A 12,300-nucleotide genomic window follows, 5' to 3' on the forward strand; every position below is an offset into this window, starting at 1 on the left:
CTGAGGTCCGGTCTGGTCCGGAGAGCATATAAGTATAGTGAACGTCTGTGAAAGGAGTGAAGGAGAGAACTTATCGCAGTTTGCGCCTCTTGCAATGTCAAGTGGCCACATGCCCAACCCACAGCGGAGGGTCCCGGTCACCGTGATGAACGGCGGAAATTCAAGCGAATGCACATAAGAGGCAATACATAATAGACCGTGTGCCGTTAGATCTGCTCGCCGTCGAGGCTGATAAAAATGAATTCCGGCAATCCGGCGCCTTCATATGGTGCCCGGTTCAATCGTGTTCCCATAACATGTTGTGAAGTTCAGCGATTGGTGCAAAGGCGTATCCCCTTGTGATCTCCTCGGATCAATGCTCACTCATAACGAGAACTTACGGAATCGACTTTGCGGAGGTATCTTGAACCTTCAGCTACTGGCGATCGCATATAACTTGCCTCCGAAATGGTTCGTGGTTCAACGCATTGTTAGGCACATCTTTGGTCGAGAAACATCGGAGGCTTGAAGACGCTTTCTTGCAGGCGTGTTGCACGGCGCAAGTCAGGGAAGCGCGTACCCCGCAACTTCCCTGACAGCTTAGTATTGTCGATATGTTGTCAAGCAGGTTGGCGACAGCCGTCGACAAGGACAATCAATATACAGTCGACTCTCCAATAACCCATACACGTCGGGAGAAGCCCCAGAGCATGGGTTATTAGAGAGTATGGGATAATAGAATATCTCATAAAATAGGGGCTATAAAGTTAGCAATTTTTTATAGATCGTTTTAGTGTATACTACCACAGCACAAGTGTTTCCAATCCGCTGAGATTGATCAGAAGTGATTTAATTAATGGCAGTGTAAACATTAAGCTCAGCATGTGCAGTATGGCATTCTTCCCGAGGGTCACAGATCTTTCTGGAGTGAATCAGTCGTTGATCAGGAATATGCAGAAAATGGTTGGTAGCATTGCAAGCGGAGAACAAGGGATAACTTCAGCACCAGCCCTGGGTTATTGGAGGTGCAATGTCGGCCATGGCACTGGAGCCTGGAGGTGATTAATTGATTTTCGAACTTTGGGCCGAGAACGTGTTGCAAACATGCTATGAACATGTCAAAGTATTTGCCGCATTGGGCATGTAATACCATATATAGGATATTACCTCCGTTAGAATGACCAAAACCCAGCCAACTTACCCCTTATGGCTTACAAATATGATCTAAAAGCTCCGAAAGTATGGGTTTTGCCCCTCAAAAACGCATGGGGTATGGGATATCGGAAAAATATGGGTTTGAGTGACGATTTTGGTGGGGACCAACTCGGGAGATACCAAAACGCATGGGTTATTGGAGAGTATGGGTTTATAGAACCATGGGTTATTAGAGAGTCGACTGTACGTTGTCGATCGGTTAAATTGCTTCAGGCCGACACAGGCCGACGCCCACGTCCCCGCGTCGACGCGCCGCGACCACTGCTCGCTGCCCCAGTCGATCAACTTTGAGTGTCCGTTGTATCCAGGAGTCATTAGCCCAGCTTCAGCAGACGCACCCTCATGCTCGACGACCCATCGTTGTCCCCGTCAAATCCGACTCTAACTGTCCTGCATCATTGCGTAGCCTCTGAATTGCGTTTGGGGTAAAAGGGCGTCGCAGTAGGCTTTGGCGATGTCGAGGTGCTGCAGGCAACGCCAAGACCGCTTTCCGAGCCTTTGCCGGCGGCGATTCAAATATTCAGGGCCGGGCGCTGCGCGTGCAAAGGTATTGTTAGTCTCCCTTGGCAGACCCAATACCGCAATTTATGACTGTATTTTTCTGGATTCATCTCTCTCGACTGTACTCAAGGACGTTTTTTTTTTAAAAAAAATCAAAGGTTTATATGTCTTTCAGGGCCTCGCCCTATGGTAGACATGTGGAGTACTACTGACTAGGTGTTAGACTAGGGTTCCGGGCCTAGGAGGAGAAACGTGAAAACAATGGCCCTTTGGGGCATAAGCGGGAGTGTGTATGTATAGGAGGATCAAGGACGTTACTTGATGTTATCACTCATGTTCAATAATTGACCCTTCGATCCAGACGTTCAGTCTTCAAAAAACACAGTACCTAGACATGTTGCTAATGTCAAGCATATGAGTTCGTCGCCTTCATAGCTTAGACTACGCCTTTTCCTACCAATAACCTCTTCTTTTATGCCCCAAGTATTACGACAGCAAGCTAGGGAAAATTAAAAGCTGCACGGGTATATAGGGACACCGTAAAAATAAGTATTGAGTTTTGAAGTTGACGTTCTTCACAAAATCAAAATATGCTCAAAGTAATCCCGATCTTATCGGGCATATGGTGTAGCTGGTTATCACATCCGCTTAGCATGGTGTTGAATGCGGGGGGTCTCCGGTTCGAGTCCGGATTTGTCCACATTTTTGCAGTGTTACAGCTCACTTGCTCAGTAATGTTGAAAATATGGACGTTAGTGCTTGCTACCGTAGAATATGCAGCGCACAATCTACAGAGTTAGTGATCCAACCAGTGTGTGGTATTTTTATTGATTTCAAATCTCGCCCCAGCAACGCCGTGCAATTGTTTTCAAGCAGTGAGCCACATCAATGTGCCGTAAAGGGCCATGATTACGATAGATTGATAGGAATGATGAGCGCGCTGAAGATGCGCTGATCAGTGTGGCAATGCGTTCCCCCATATACAGTAGAGGGGAACTAGTTTCACAAGATTTGTCACGGCTAGACCTTGGCGGCGGCTTATAACTTTCGAGCTTATAATTATGTTTGTTTCGTAAGGAAGAGGCGCAAAAATGTGGACAAATCCGGACTCGAACCGGAGACCCCCCGCATTCAACACCATGCTAAGCGGATGTGATAACCAGCTACACCATATGCCCTATGAAAGTCTATAAATTCGGGCCCAATATGACGCCGCACGGGCCATGGGCGTCTATCGCTCCCAAGATCTTATATTTTCCTGTCTCTCTCTCCTGAATCTCACCGTACATGTTTCTTGGCGCCCCTCCCATCGTCACAAACCCATCAGCATGACCACATCAACGATCTCTATCAACGTCGAATTCAGCGGCGGCCTCGAGCTCCTCTTCTCCAACGTCCGCAAACACAAGGTCGCCGTCCCCGCAACCGTGCCGAAAGACAACTCGACCTCGGACGAATCGCTGTCATTGCTATCGGGCGCGTCGACGGAGAGCAAGCCGGCGGACGTCGCGTTCCTGATGCATTATCTGCGCGACAAGCTGCTCAAGGAGCGAGCGGATCTGTTCATGGAGAACGGGACTGTGTGCGTTTTTAGTTGTTTTAATGGCTCTTGATGATGCCCCTTCGCCGCGATCTAACTGTTTTGGTGCTTTTTAAATATGTAGGCGTCCAGGGATCTTGGTCCTTGTGAACGATACGGACTGGGAGCTCGAGGGAGAGGCGGAGTACGAGCTGAAGGACTCTGACGAGATCGTCTTTATCTCGACTTTGCACGGAGGTTGATGCATCGATGACGGGGCATGGGACGATGAAGACAAACCTGCGAACGCCAGGTGTTTGATAGCTCGTAGATGGGACACGCCGGACGTTCGACCTCTAGGAGAAGTTGACCGACATACACAGGTGGGATGATGCAGACGGCACTGGCGGTCTATGATGTCTTATGACGAGACTCTCAGGCATAACGCTATCCTCAATGATCTCCCCTTCTACCGAGCTCGACGATATGAGGTCAGAAAGAGTTCACTATGCTAGTACGCCTAGAGCGTGTTACTGTTACGCTGCTGGTATATTTCGTATAGTGGGTTTGTGCTACACCAAAAGAATACAAATCTCAAAGTCTTCTCCAGCGCGAGGACATGTCATTCGCGTATCTCCTCCATTGCCGTTTCTAGACCCGAGACGGGTTCACAGCCAGGTAACCTCCGTCAATGATCAGCTCCTGGCCATTCATGTATCCGGCAGCGGAGCTGGCGAGGTATACTGCTGTACCTGCCATCTCCTCGCCACTGCGATTTGTCGCCGTTGAGTAAGTAAACCTCCGGAACAATGAAAGGGTGACACATACGTTCCAGGGCGGCCCTCTGGGATGCTCTCAATACCCATACCGACAGCATCGGTGGCTGCGCGGCCAGCGATCGTGTCGTGTGTCATGCGAGACTCGTATACGCCAGGAGAGATAGCATTCACGCGCACGCGGATGCCCTTCACTGCGAATTCAGTTGAGAGCATCTTTGTGAGATGCGACGCGGCAGCTTTTGAAGAGTTGTAACCAAACTATGTTAAAGGGTCGAGGCACAAGGGTAAGCCATGGAATCCAACAATTCTGCCAGGACGTACGTGACGCTGAGCCAGCTTGATCTGCCCACTGATGCTGGTGATGTTGATCACGCTCGCGCTGTGCAGCTGGCCACGGGCCTCCAGGTCCTTCGTACCTTTATCCAATAGGTCTAGGAAGGCGACAGTGACGAAGTATAGGGAGAAAGTGTTGATCGAGTAAACATAGGACCATTCCTCGAAACTCTCAGCAGCAAACAGAGCGGGCCCCAGAAAAGAAGCAGAGTGCTGAGCGCGAGGTGTTGGCTGGTTGAGGAAGTCCGACTGAGGTCCCGACGCGCCGGCGCTATGAGTCGGGAGTTGGAACATCATACAGAGAACGAGAGGAATGAGACACGTACTTGTTGACGAGAATGTGTAGCTTCCCCTCGCGTCTCTCGAGCTCGTGCTTCACTTTCGTGATGCTATCTTTGTCGGTGACATCCATGCTTATACTGCGAGAACGATCAGCGGGCGCATACAGTAGAACAATCTCCAAGTACTCACGGAATGATCTGCCCTTTCCCCTTGTACTCATTCGTGGTTTCCTCCAGACGACCATCGGTATTCCGGCTAGTGATATACACGCGCGCACCAGCATCAGCAAGCCCGGTCGCGATCATCTTGCCAATGCCGCTACCGCCGCCCGTGACGAGTGCGACGTTATTGGAGAGGTCGAATGATGCTAGCGTGGTCATGGCTGAAGATAAACGAGACAAACGAACAATAGGAGAAAGGTGAGATAGGAGGAAGAGCGAAAGGGCGAGAAGGTGGGACGCTTACCTGGTTTTATGGCCTGGCCCATGATAGGACTCCGGGCCTATCCATGGGTCTGATGATGCCTCTGCACGTCGGACCGCACGGCCTCCTACGGTCATGGCCGGCGGTCCTGGCTCGTCTATCGATTTCCTCATCGCAGTCGACGGACGCCGTGGGGGAGCCGGAGCCGGGCCGATGTTAAGCGCTGGAACACGTGCACACGGATCGGGACAACGTCGGCGCGGCACTGCAGCAATAATGACTGTCCTATGTAGCAGTTTGAGTGCTTTGAAGAAATTGTCCACATCATCATAGAAGCTGTGAATGACTACGCGGATGTCGCCGCTTTTGCCCGAACATGACGTGTCATCTCCTATCCCACTGCCCTAGACTCGCTTTGGTCGGTGATCCCGAGCAATGTACCACTTCTCATACTAGCTCTTTCGGATGGTCTTGGAGTAAAGCTGCCCTCCCGAGACTCCGGATCCAAGGACCCTCCGTGAGTAAGTGCGAGGTTTCACACAATCTTGCCGTCGCGCTCATAAATACGAGTTGTCGCACGAATGGCCCTTCGAGCCGTATAACAACGTTTGTGGCTGGTTCTTCGCATCAGAGAACGTGTTAAATGAGCTAGCACTGGCACATCCACCCACCTCCGAAACAATCTTCCCTAGTCTCAACGTTCTCGAGTGGCCAAGCCCCGAGGCGTCCAGTTTTCCGATCTTGCGTGTTATCTTGTCCTTGGACACTAACAAACCTCATCAGCTCTCTCGAAAGTGTTATCGAAAGCTGACCCATCGAAGATATGTCCAAATTTGAAAGTTGTATACAGCCCTGGAATTTACTGATACTTCTAGGCACTTTTTGTCGAGCCTCGTGCAAGCCTCGTGGAGACTGTCATCAAGAACAATAAGTCCGATTAGCTTAGGGGTGTCCAGTCGGTCTGGGTGGCACCAGAGGATCGTGAGACGAAATTCCAAGCGTCGCTAAAATGAGCATTGTTCTGTCTAGGCTATAATCGCTTTTAGGCTTGAGCTGGCGCCTCGACCTTGTGCCACTCGTCCTCGTAGCCCACCCGCGGCCATGCACCGAGCCCTGCGCATCCAGGAAATTGCCAGTCTCATAGCGAACGAAGTGGAGGCGTACCCAGACCTTGCTTCTCTTGCCAGGACGTGTCGTATTCTCTCCGAGCCTGCGCTGGATGCGCTTTGGTCGATACTTCCAAGCTTGGTGCCGTTACTGACAGTCTTCCCCGCCGATCTCGTCAAACGCAAGTCCTACAGAGACTGCCAGCATCCGACATATGTACGTGCCACTGACTTTTATCTGCGAGTGGCATATGTCCCAAACATCTACTGACATAATGCACTCGATTAATTAGATATACGACTTCCGTCGGCCGCTGACCCTCGCTGACTGGACGATGCTGAAGAAATTCTCGCGCCGTGTAGTGGCCATTCAGCCAGATCTTTCGGCAGAGGAGCTACACTACGACGACGGAAATCGCACATGGCTCATTGTCTCTGAGAAAGCGCTGCGAGCACTGTCCAGCCCTCTCACCCCCGATCCAGTCTTCCCAAAGCTGCAGCACCTCGAGTGGCAGAGCCCAGAACCGCGCTCGTTCTCAATCCTTCGCACTCTGGCCGGACCGTCTCTGAAGGTCCTTGACTTGGGCTCCATGGAGAACGGATTTAATAACTTCGACGGCGTGTGGCCTCGTGCGCGAGTATGGAACGACCTGACATTACAAGAACGAGTCAAGTCCATCGAGGTCATCGGCGAGCTCGGCGAGCGCTCGCCGCTGATGAATGTCTTCAAATGGATGCACGACTGCGACCCTAACGAGCTGCGACCTTTGGTGTCCCGCTCGATCAAAGCTTGGAACTACCTCACACTTCTTGACGTCCCGCCACTCGATGCCGACGCTCTGGCTCATATTGCGCTAACACCCCATCTGGAAGAAATATGGTTGAACTTGCCGATTGGAAGCGCAGTGACTCCGGATATTGGTCTCCAGGGCGCTATCTTCCCAAATCTGTGGAACTTCTCCTTGAACGGCGTGTTCTCCGAAAGCGCGGACTTTCTCGATGCACTCGGCGGGACCATGTCTTCGACAAACATATACTTCTGCACGTACGAAGTGGGCGGAGCATCGGACCTCAGCAAACTGTTCGCAAGCGTATCCCGCCACTTCAGCCCGGACAAAGCCGACAGCCTCACCGTCGTAGAGGACTTCGGAGGCAGTCAAGTCAAAATGGACGCGCAGAGCGGCCCCGGCTTCGAGATGACCATCAGCAGCCTGCGCCCCGCACTCCGCTTACACCGCATCGAGAAGGTGTACATCGATCTGAACCGTACAGTGGTTCTTGGCGACAACGACATCATCGAGCTGGCAAACGCGTGGCCGAAGTTAGAGGAGCTGGTCTTCAACGTCAACCGAGGCTTCGTGGTGCCTTCCCAGATCACACTGAAAGGATTGTTTGAGTTGCTCAAGCGTCTGCCCGGGCTCAAAACGCTCGGACTCGAGATTGACGCGCGCAGTGGCACCGGGAGTGGCACCATCCCTGCTGAACCCCTTCGGCACTCTCTTAGGTCTTGGAACATGCTTGATTCGATCGTGGGAGATAATGTCGCCGAGGTGGCTGAACACGTTCGGAGACTTGTCTGGTACGGCGGGTTCCGCGTCAAGGCTAGAAAGTTTGGGAAGCAGTGGGGTCAGGTTTTCGGTATCTTGGGATACCAGCTCTCTGAAGGGCTGTTCTAGTTTGGCGAGTCCGCGGCTTGTTTACCATGACAAGATGCTTGTTGTTCCTGAGCATTGCGACTGCAGAGCAAACTCAGAGGTGTTCACCCTGACCGAAACTTATGCTCGCGTAGTGAAAAGCAGTGTTGTGACTCCTTGATTTGATGCTTACTGACGGAACCCAAACTTTTCAAGATGAATGAGACTCCGCCGCTAAGAACCATCGTGTTTCTATCTGATGATCCACTCTAGCAAGAAAAGATATCATTCAATCGCATTTCAAGTCATAACATCTAGTTGAGTTAGGCAATCCGACGCAGATTGTAAGAGCCATAAGCATGGCCTTGAACCTCAAAGTCTCGCATGATCCACCGCCGCAGGTGGAATCCCGCTCTGGTTGTACCTTAGCGCGCTGCGGTCGAGATCCTTGGCGGACTGGTACCCAGCCACGGTCATCGTGATGTCCAAATCCTGCCACATCATCAGCTTGACGGCTATATTGTGAATGAAAAGAATGCTCACCGCGAGCAACGACTTCATGACATGTCTGCACCCAGCCTCGCCCTCGTGGGCCATGCCCCAGACGAACAGCCGCCCGACCTCGACAACGTGCGCGCCGAGCGCGAGCGCCTTGAACACGTCCGAGCCCGTGCGAATGCCCGAGTCGAAGATGATGGTCATCTCTGGTTGCATTGCAACATCAGCATTAGCATTGGCGTCAAAAGAAAGTGAGCGGAAGGAAGCACTCACTATCCCCAACAGCGTCCGCGATCTCGGGCAGCATCTCAAGACTGCCTACAGCACCATCGACCTGGCGGCCCGCGTGGTTCGTCACCACGATGCCCTCGCAGCCGACCTCATAAGCCTTCAGCGCATCCTGGGCGTTCTGGATACCCTTGATGACGAACGGGCGGCCGCCCGAGATACGCTTCCACTGAACCACGCCAGACAACTGTGAGCATAGCGAATGACAAGAAAGGGAGAAAGGGGAACATACGGTCTGGATGAGCCATGGCATTTTCTCCCATGTATGCGCCTTGCCGTGCCAGACCGAGGAGTCAATCCACTTGCCAGAGTCTTGCTTGAGCTCTTCGCCGTGCTTCTTCATGAAGACGGGGTCGCTCGTGCCGAGCTCGTTTCCGACCTGACCCGGGTAGTAGAACCTGCAAATTTCACGGTCTGATGAGTGATACTGAGATCACAAGGAAGAAGGCCAACTTACGCGTAGTTGGCAATGTTGATGTCCGTCGGCCTCCATCCGAGCTGCCACGTGTCCACGGTGAGCATGCAGACGTCGAATCCGCTCTTCCAAGCGCGCTCAAGTAGGCTGATAGTCTGGGGTTGCGCTGGTTAATGATTGTATGAAGCAGAGACATCACGATTACGCACAATCTCATCATCGTGACCCATGTACAACTGGAAGAAGCGGGGCGACTGGGCGTTTCCCCCGTTCGGTCCGTCATAGGAGTGAACGGAGTTGCTCTCGTTCTTGACGGCAGCCCCTGCGTCGTTCGCCTCAGCGACAGCCTCGATGGGTTGAGAGGACGCTGTAGATAGGCAGTACTATTGAAAGTGTGAGCCACGTAAGGGAAGGTCAGAGACCGGCATGCTCACGGGCAGACCAAGTTCACCAGCAATCTTCGCGGGCACGAGTTCGCCGGTGGGGTAGTACAATTTGTTGATGCCGATAGGGGCAAACATGATGGGAGCCGGAATCTTATGGCCGAAGATGGAGGCTAGGTTTGATAAGGTTAGCTTACGTCCTTGGACGTCGCAAGGCAAAATAGCCTCAGAACGCACTGGTCAAGTCCCTGGTGTTCGTATCGACGAGCATGCGGGGGATGATTCTCCACCTATAAAACGCTTCCCTAAGGAGACATAAAGCCGCCTCAGTGCTTGGCTCAAAGGTTCAGATGTAAGTCGTACCTGTTTGCTCTGTCCGTCCATCCTAGCCCAGCATTCGAGTTCGCGTAGAAGTAGGAGCGGTCGTTCAACTTCTTCTTGGTCGACTCGGCCAGTTCCTCTGGGTGTACAGAGAAGTGTGGAACTAACGAAAGGAGAGAAGGGAATATCGTTGGAGATGTGAAACACGCGACTCATTGGTAGAACATACGTTTGCCATGCTCGCCACCCTCACGAAAGACCTCACGCTGGTAGAGCGAGTAGTGGGGAGAAAGTCCCTGGGGTTTGTTGGTGGGATCCATGCGTTCTCGTTAAGATCAGAGTGTGTTATCTAGCAGTGTAGCTGGTGCTGGTATGTTGCCTCTTCGCCAAATTTTCTGTCCTGCATAAATAGGTTCGTCGACCACTACGTCATGGAGTGTTCATGTTGGAATCATGGTCCCAAAAGTGGTGCACGGGACACCGTACAAGCAGAAAATCCAAAGAAATTTGTCGAAATTCATGTTGCGGTGACCCGCGTATAGGAGGTGTGCTGGTCCGTCGCGTAGTGTATCCCGTCTTGCCATATACTATTTCGTCCGACGGGGTCGCTGAAGGAGTGAGGGGAGTGGGGAACTCCGTCTGCTCGACGGCGAGCCGGCCGACACGGCGGGGTTGACTAAGCCATGGCAGGCTTTCCATATGGAGGACGCTTACATAAGCGGAAGCTTCGGCCGTGCCGTCTCCGCCGCGTCACCGAAACCTCCGTGTGTTCCTTGTGTGTTCCGTCCACCAACTCCATCCCCTCTTTGTCGACTACTCTCACAACAATGGCCACAGCACCAACTAAGCAGGCCATCAGACACCTCTACTCGAACACTCTCGCTGCCGCCAAGTCGTTCTCATCATACAACTTCCGCAATTACTTTGTGCAGAGAACAGAGGACACTTTCCGTACCCTCGAGGTGCGCACTCTACACCACACTGCTCAGCGGTCTACGAAGGCTTACGACGGACATATCTTAGCATGAACACGATTTTCTCAAACAGACATCACTCTTTACGCAAGCAGAGAAGGACCTTGCGGTCCTCAAACGCTGCGCTATCGTGAACCAGATTTACGGCGGTGGGAAGCTTGCGGTGGAAACTCAGAGCGAAGTGCGGGAGCGGGGAGATACTTAATGGATTGGCAGTTCGCCCCCTTCCTTCTTTCCTTTTAACATGACGGTAACTGGGAAAGTAGGGATGCCTTAATGATGGTTTCGGATCTGATACGCATGTCATACCATGCCTGAGATGTGCATATGTCATTTGTCGTAGATTGTGAACAGTCAATGTGCAATTTAGCATGAGTATGTTTCAATGGATGCCTGCAATACGTTGCTATAATGCGAAGCGTGTGAGGGGTGCTTTCGTCTTGTCCGCAAATACATATATGAGAAGAGTGCTTGAAACAAACGGGACGAACAGCAATGTCTACAATACCTTCAGACCGACAGCTAAACGCTCTACTTGCCCCATGACCACCAACTCGAGTTTGGCTTCCGCCCTTCCGTCCCAGCCGATGACGCATTGGGGTGCCCAACAGCAGGCGCGCTCGCGCGCTCGCTCTCGTACGCCTGCGTAGCCTCCTTTAGCCGCCCCTCGAACTCCGATCGCTCCCGCGCTATCCTCTCCTCCCGGTGTACAGCAATCTCATCCAGCTGGCGCGTCTTGGACGATTCCGGGTCACGCTCTTTCGAGAGCGACCACGCGCCGGCGCAGACGAAGGCGACGGTGAGGGCCTGTGCGGCGACACGAGCGCGCAGCCAGTGGTTGAACGAGCGTGAGTCACCCTTGCGCATCTTGACTGTGGCCATGATAAGTGCCCCGCATGTCGCTAATGCTCCTGTAGAGGGGGAAGGGTAGGAGAGGGTCAACGGTCAGCATGACGTAGTTGCAAATAGTGAAGGCGGACGACGGACCAACGGGCACGAGCGGGTTCTCCTTGAACTTGCGGTATGCCTTGTCTGAGTATGTTTCGCCGGTGTGCAAGTTAGGTTGGCTCATTTTGACGACGTCAGTGAATTTGGAAGGCGGAAGGGAAGTGTTGGTGTTGGTGCGTACTGGCACAAGATTTGAGGGAAGACTTCACAGATTGTCGGCCCGCGTCGCGTCGCTGAGTTTCAATCGCCTCTCCTCTCTCGCGCTCAAATCACCTTTCGCGTTTGCTCGCTCTGACAGTAATCTTATTCACAATACGCCCTGCTGCATGCATCGCCCCCAGCCAGTTTTGAAGCCGCGAATCGCAGGATTGAATGGTTGACGATTTGGGATGCGCGCTCATATGCACCAGAGCATGAAGCAGCCATGAGGTGTGGGCCGTAGCTTGAACGTTCTCCCGAGCCAAGTTAAGATGGTCAAGATGCCTTCACCTTCTGGTCCTGCGGTCATCTGGCCGATGCGTTTGGAGCCTTTTTATTGACGAACCCACGGACACTCGGACTTACGCGTTATTTGCGCGACATGAAGCATCCTCGACTCCAAATCTGCCCTGACCCTCGAGTAAGTCCTATTGATCTCTTGCCCTCCTGACCTTCCTCGCTCATCTGTGGGATGGCAGAGCTGTTTGTATCCAATCTGATATC

General features: G+C 52.4%; 5 protein-coding genes and 2 non-coding genes across 7 annotated transcripts; 3 read left to right on the forward strand and 4 right to left on the reverse strand.

Annotated features, from left to right (window-relative positions):
- Window positions 1-2,311: 2,311 nt before the first annotated feature.
- Window positions 2,312-2,395, forward strand: CONPUDRAFT_t70. The gene has a single exon. It is a non-coding gene; the product is annotated as a tRNA-Ala (tRNA).
- Window positions 2,396-2,789: 394 nt separating this feature from the next.
- Window positions 2,790-2,873, reverse strand: CONPUDRAFT_t73. The gene has a single exon. It is a non-coding gene; the product is annotated as a tRNA-Ala (tRNA).
- Window positions 2,874-3,003: 130 nt separating this feature from the next.
- Window positions 3,004-5,173, reverse strand: CONPUDRAFT_137983 (short-chain dehydrogenase). Its single transcript, XM_007771905.1, has 7 exons — window positions 5,074-5,173; window positions 4,798-4,990; window positions 4,653-4,745; window positions 4,315-4,597; window positions 4,043-4,251; window positions 3,360-3,983; window positions 3,004-3,277 (listed from the first exon to the last, which is right to left on the reverse strand). The coding sequence occupies exons 1-6, from the start codon at window positions 5,093-5,095 to the stop codon at window positions 3,866-3,868; spliced, it is 918 nt and encodes a 305-aa protein (XP_007770095.1). The 5' UTR covers window positions 5,096-5,173; the 3' UTR covers window positions 3,004-3,277; window positions 3,360-3,865.
- Window positions 5,174-6,132: 959 nt separating this feature from the next.
- On the forward strand, window positions 6,133-7,813 carry CONPUDRAFT_144914 (uncharacterized protein; the record flags this gene model as incomplete). The annotated part of the gene is made up of 2 exons (XM_007771906.1): window positions 6,133-6,354; window positions 6,431-7,813. The coding sequence occupies 2 exons, from the start codon at window positions 6,133-6,135 to the stop codon at window positions 7,811-7,813; spliced, it is 1,605 nt and encodes a 534-aa protein (XP_007770096.1).
- A 330-nt stretch (window positions 7,814-8,143) lies between these two features.
- CONPUDRAFT_155134 (FMN-dependent alpha-hydroxy acid dehydrogenase) lies at window positions 8,144-9,996 on the reverse strand (the record flags this gene model as incomplete). Its single annotated transcript, XM_007771907.1, has 10 exons — window positions 8,144-8,263; window positions 8,315-8,475; window positions 8,543-8,726; window positions 8,790-8,955; window positions 9,015-9,127; window positions 9,182-9,355; window positions 9,407-9,528; window positions 9,593-9,660; window positions 9,719-9,839; window positions 9,906-9,996. The coding sequence occupies 10 exons, from the start codon at window positions 9,994-9,996 to the stop codon at window positions 8,144-8,146; spliced, it is 1,320 nt and encodes a 439-aa protein (XP_007770097.1).
- Window positions 9,997-10,503: 507 nt separating this feature from the next.
- Window positions 10,504-10,855, forward strand: CONPUDRAFT_57919 (uncharacterized protein; the record flags this gene model as incomplete). Its single annotated transcript, XM_007771530.1, has 2 exons — window positions 10,504-10,638; window positions 10,700-10,855. The coding sequence occupies 2 exons, from the start codon at window positions 10,504-10,506 to the stop codon at window positions 10,853-10,855; spliced, it is 291 nt and encodes a 96-aa protein (XP_007769720.1).
- Window positions 10,856-11,277: 422 nt separating this feature from the next.
- CONPUDRAFT_16626 (uncharacterized protein) lies at window positions 11,278-11,695 on the reverse strand (the record flags this gene model as incomplete). The annotated part of the gene is made up of 2 exons (XM_007771504.1): window positions 11,278-11,561; window positions 11,638-11,695. Coding segments are annotated over 2 exons (342 nt in total), but the record flags the coding sequence as incomplete, so codon positions are not given.
- Between the last annotated feature and the right edge of the window lie 605 nt (window positions 11,696-12,300).

This window comes from Coniophora puteana (assembly GCF_000271625.1).
Source record: "Coniophora puteana RWD-64-598 SS2 unplaced genomic scaffold CONPUscaffold_8, whole genome shotgun sequence".
In the NCBI taxonomy this organism is placed as follows: Eukaryota; Fungi; Basidiomycota; class Agaricomycetes; order Boletales; family Coniophoraceae; genus Coniophora; species Coniophora puteana.

Excerpts from the sequence above, each read along its gene's own strand:
- CONPUDRAFT_137983 (XM_007771905.1), bottom strand. The coding sequence starts at position 5,095 with ATGGGCCAGGCCATAAAACCAG. Across the intron at positions 4,746-4,797 it reads GGGAAAGGGCAGATCATTCC|TATAAGCATGGATGTCACCG; the intron begins GTGAGTACTTGG and ends TCGTTCTCGCAG. Across the intron at positions 3,984-4,042 it reads CCAGAGGGCCGCCCTGGAAC|TGGCGAGGAGATGGCAGGTA; the intron begins GTATGTGTCACC and ends GACAAATCGCAG.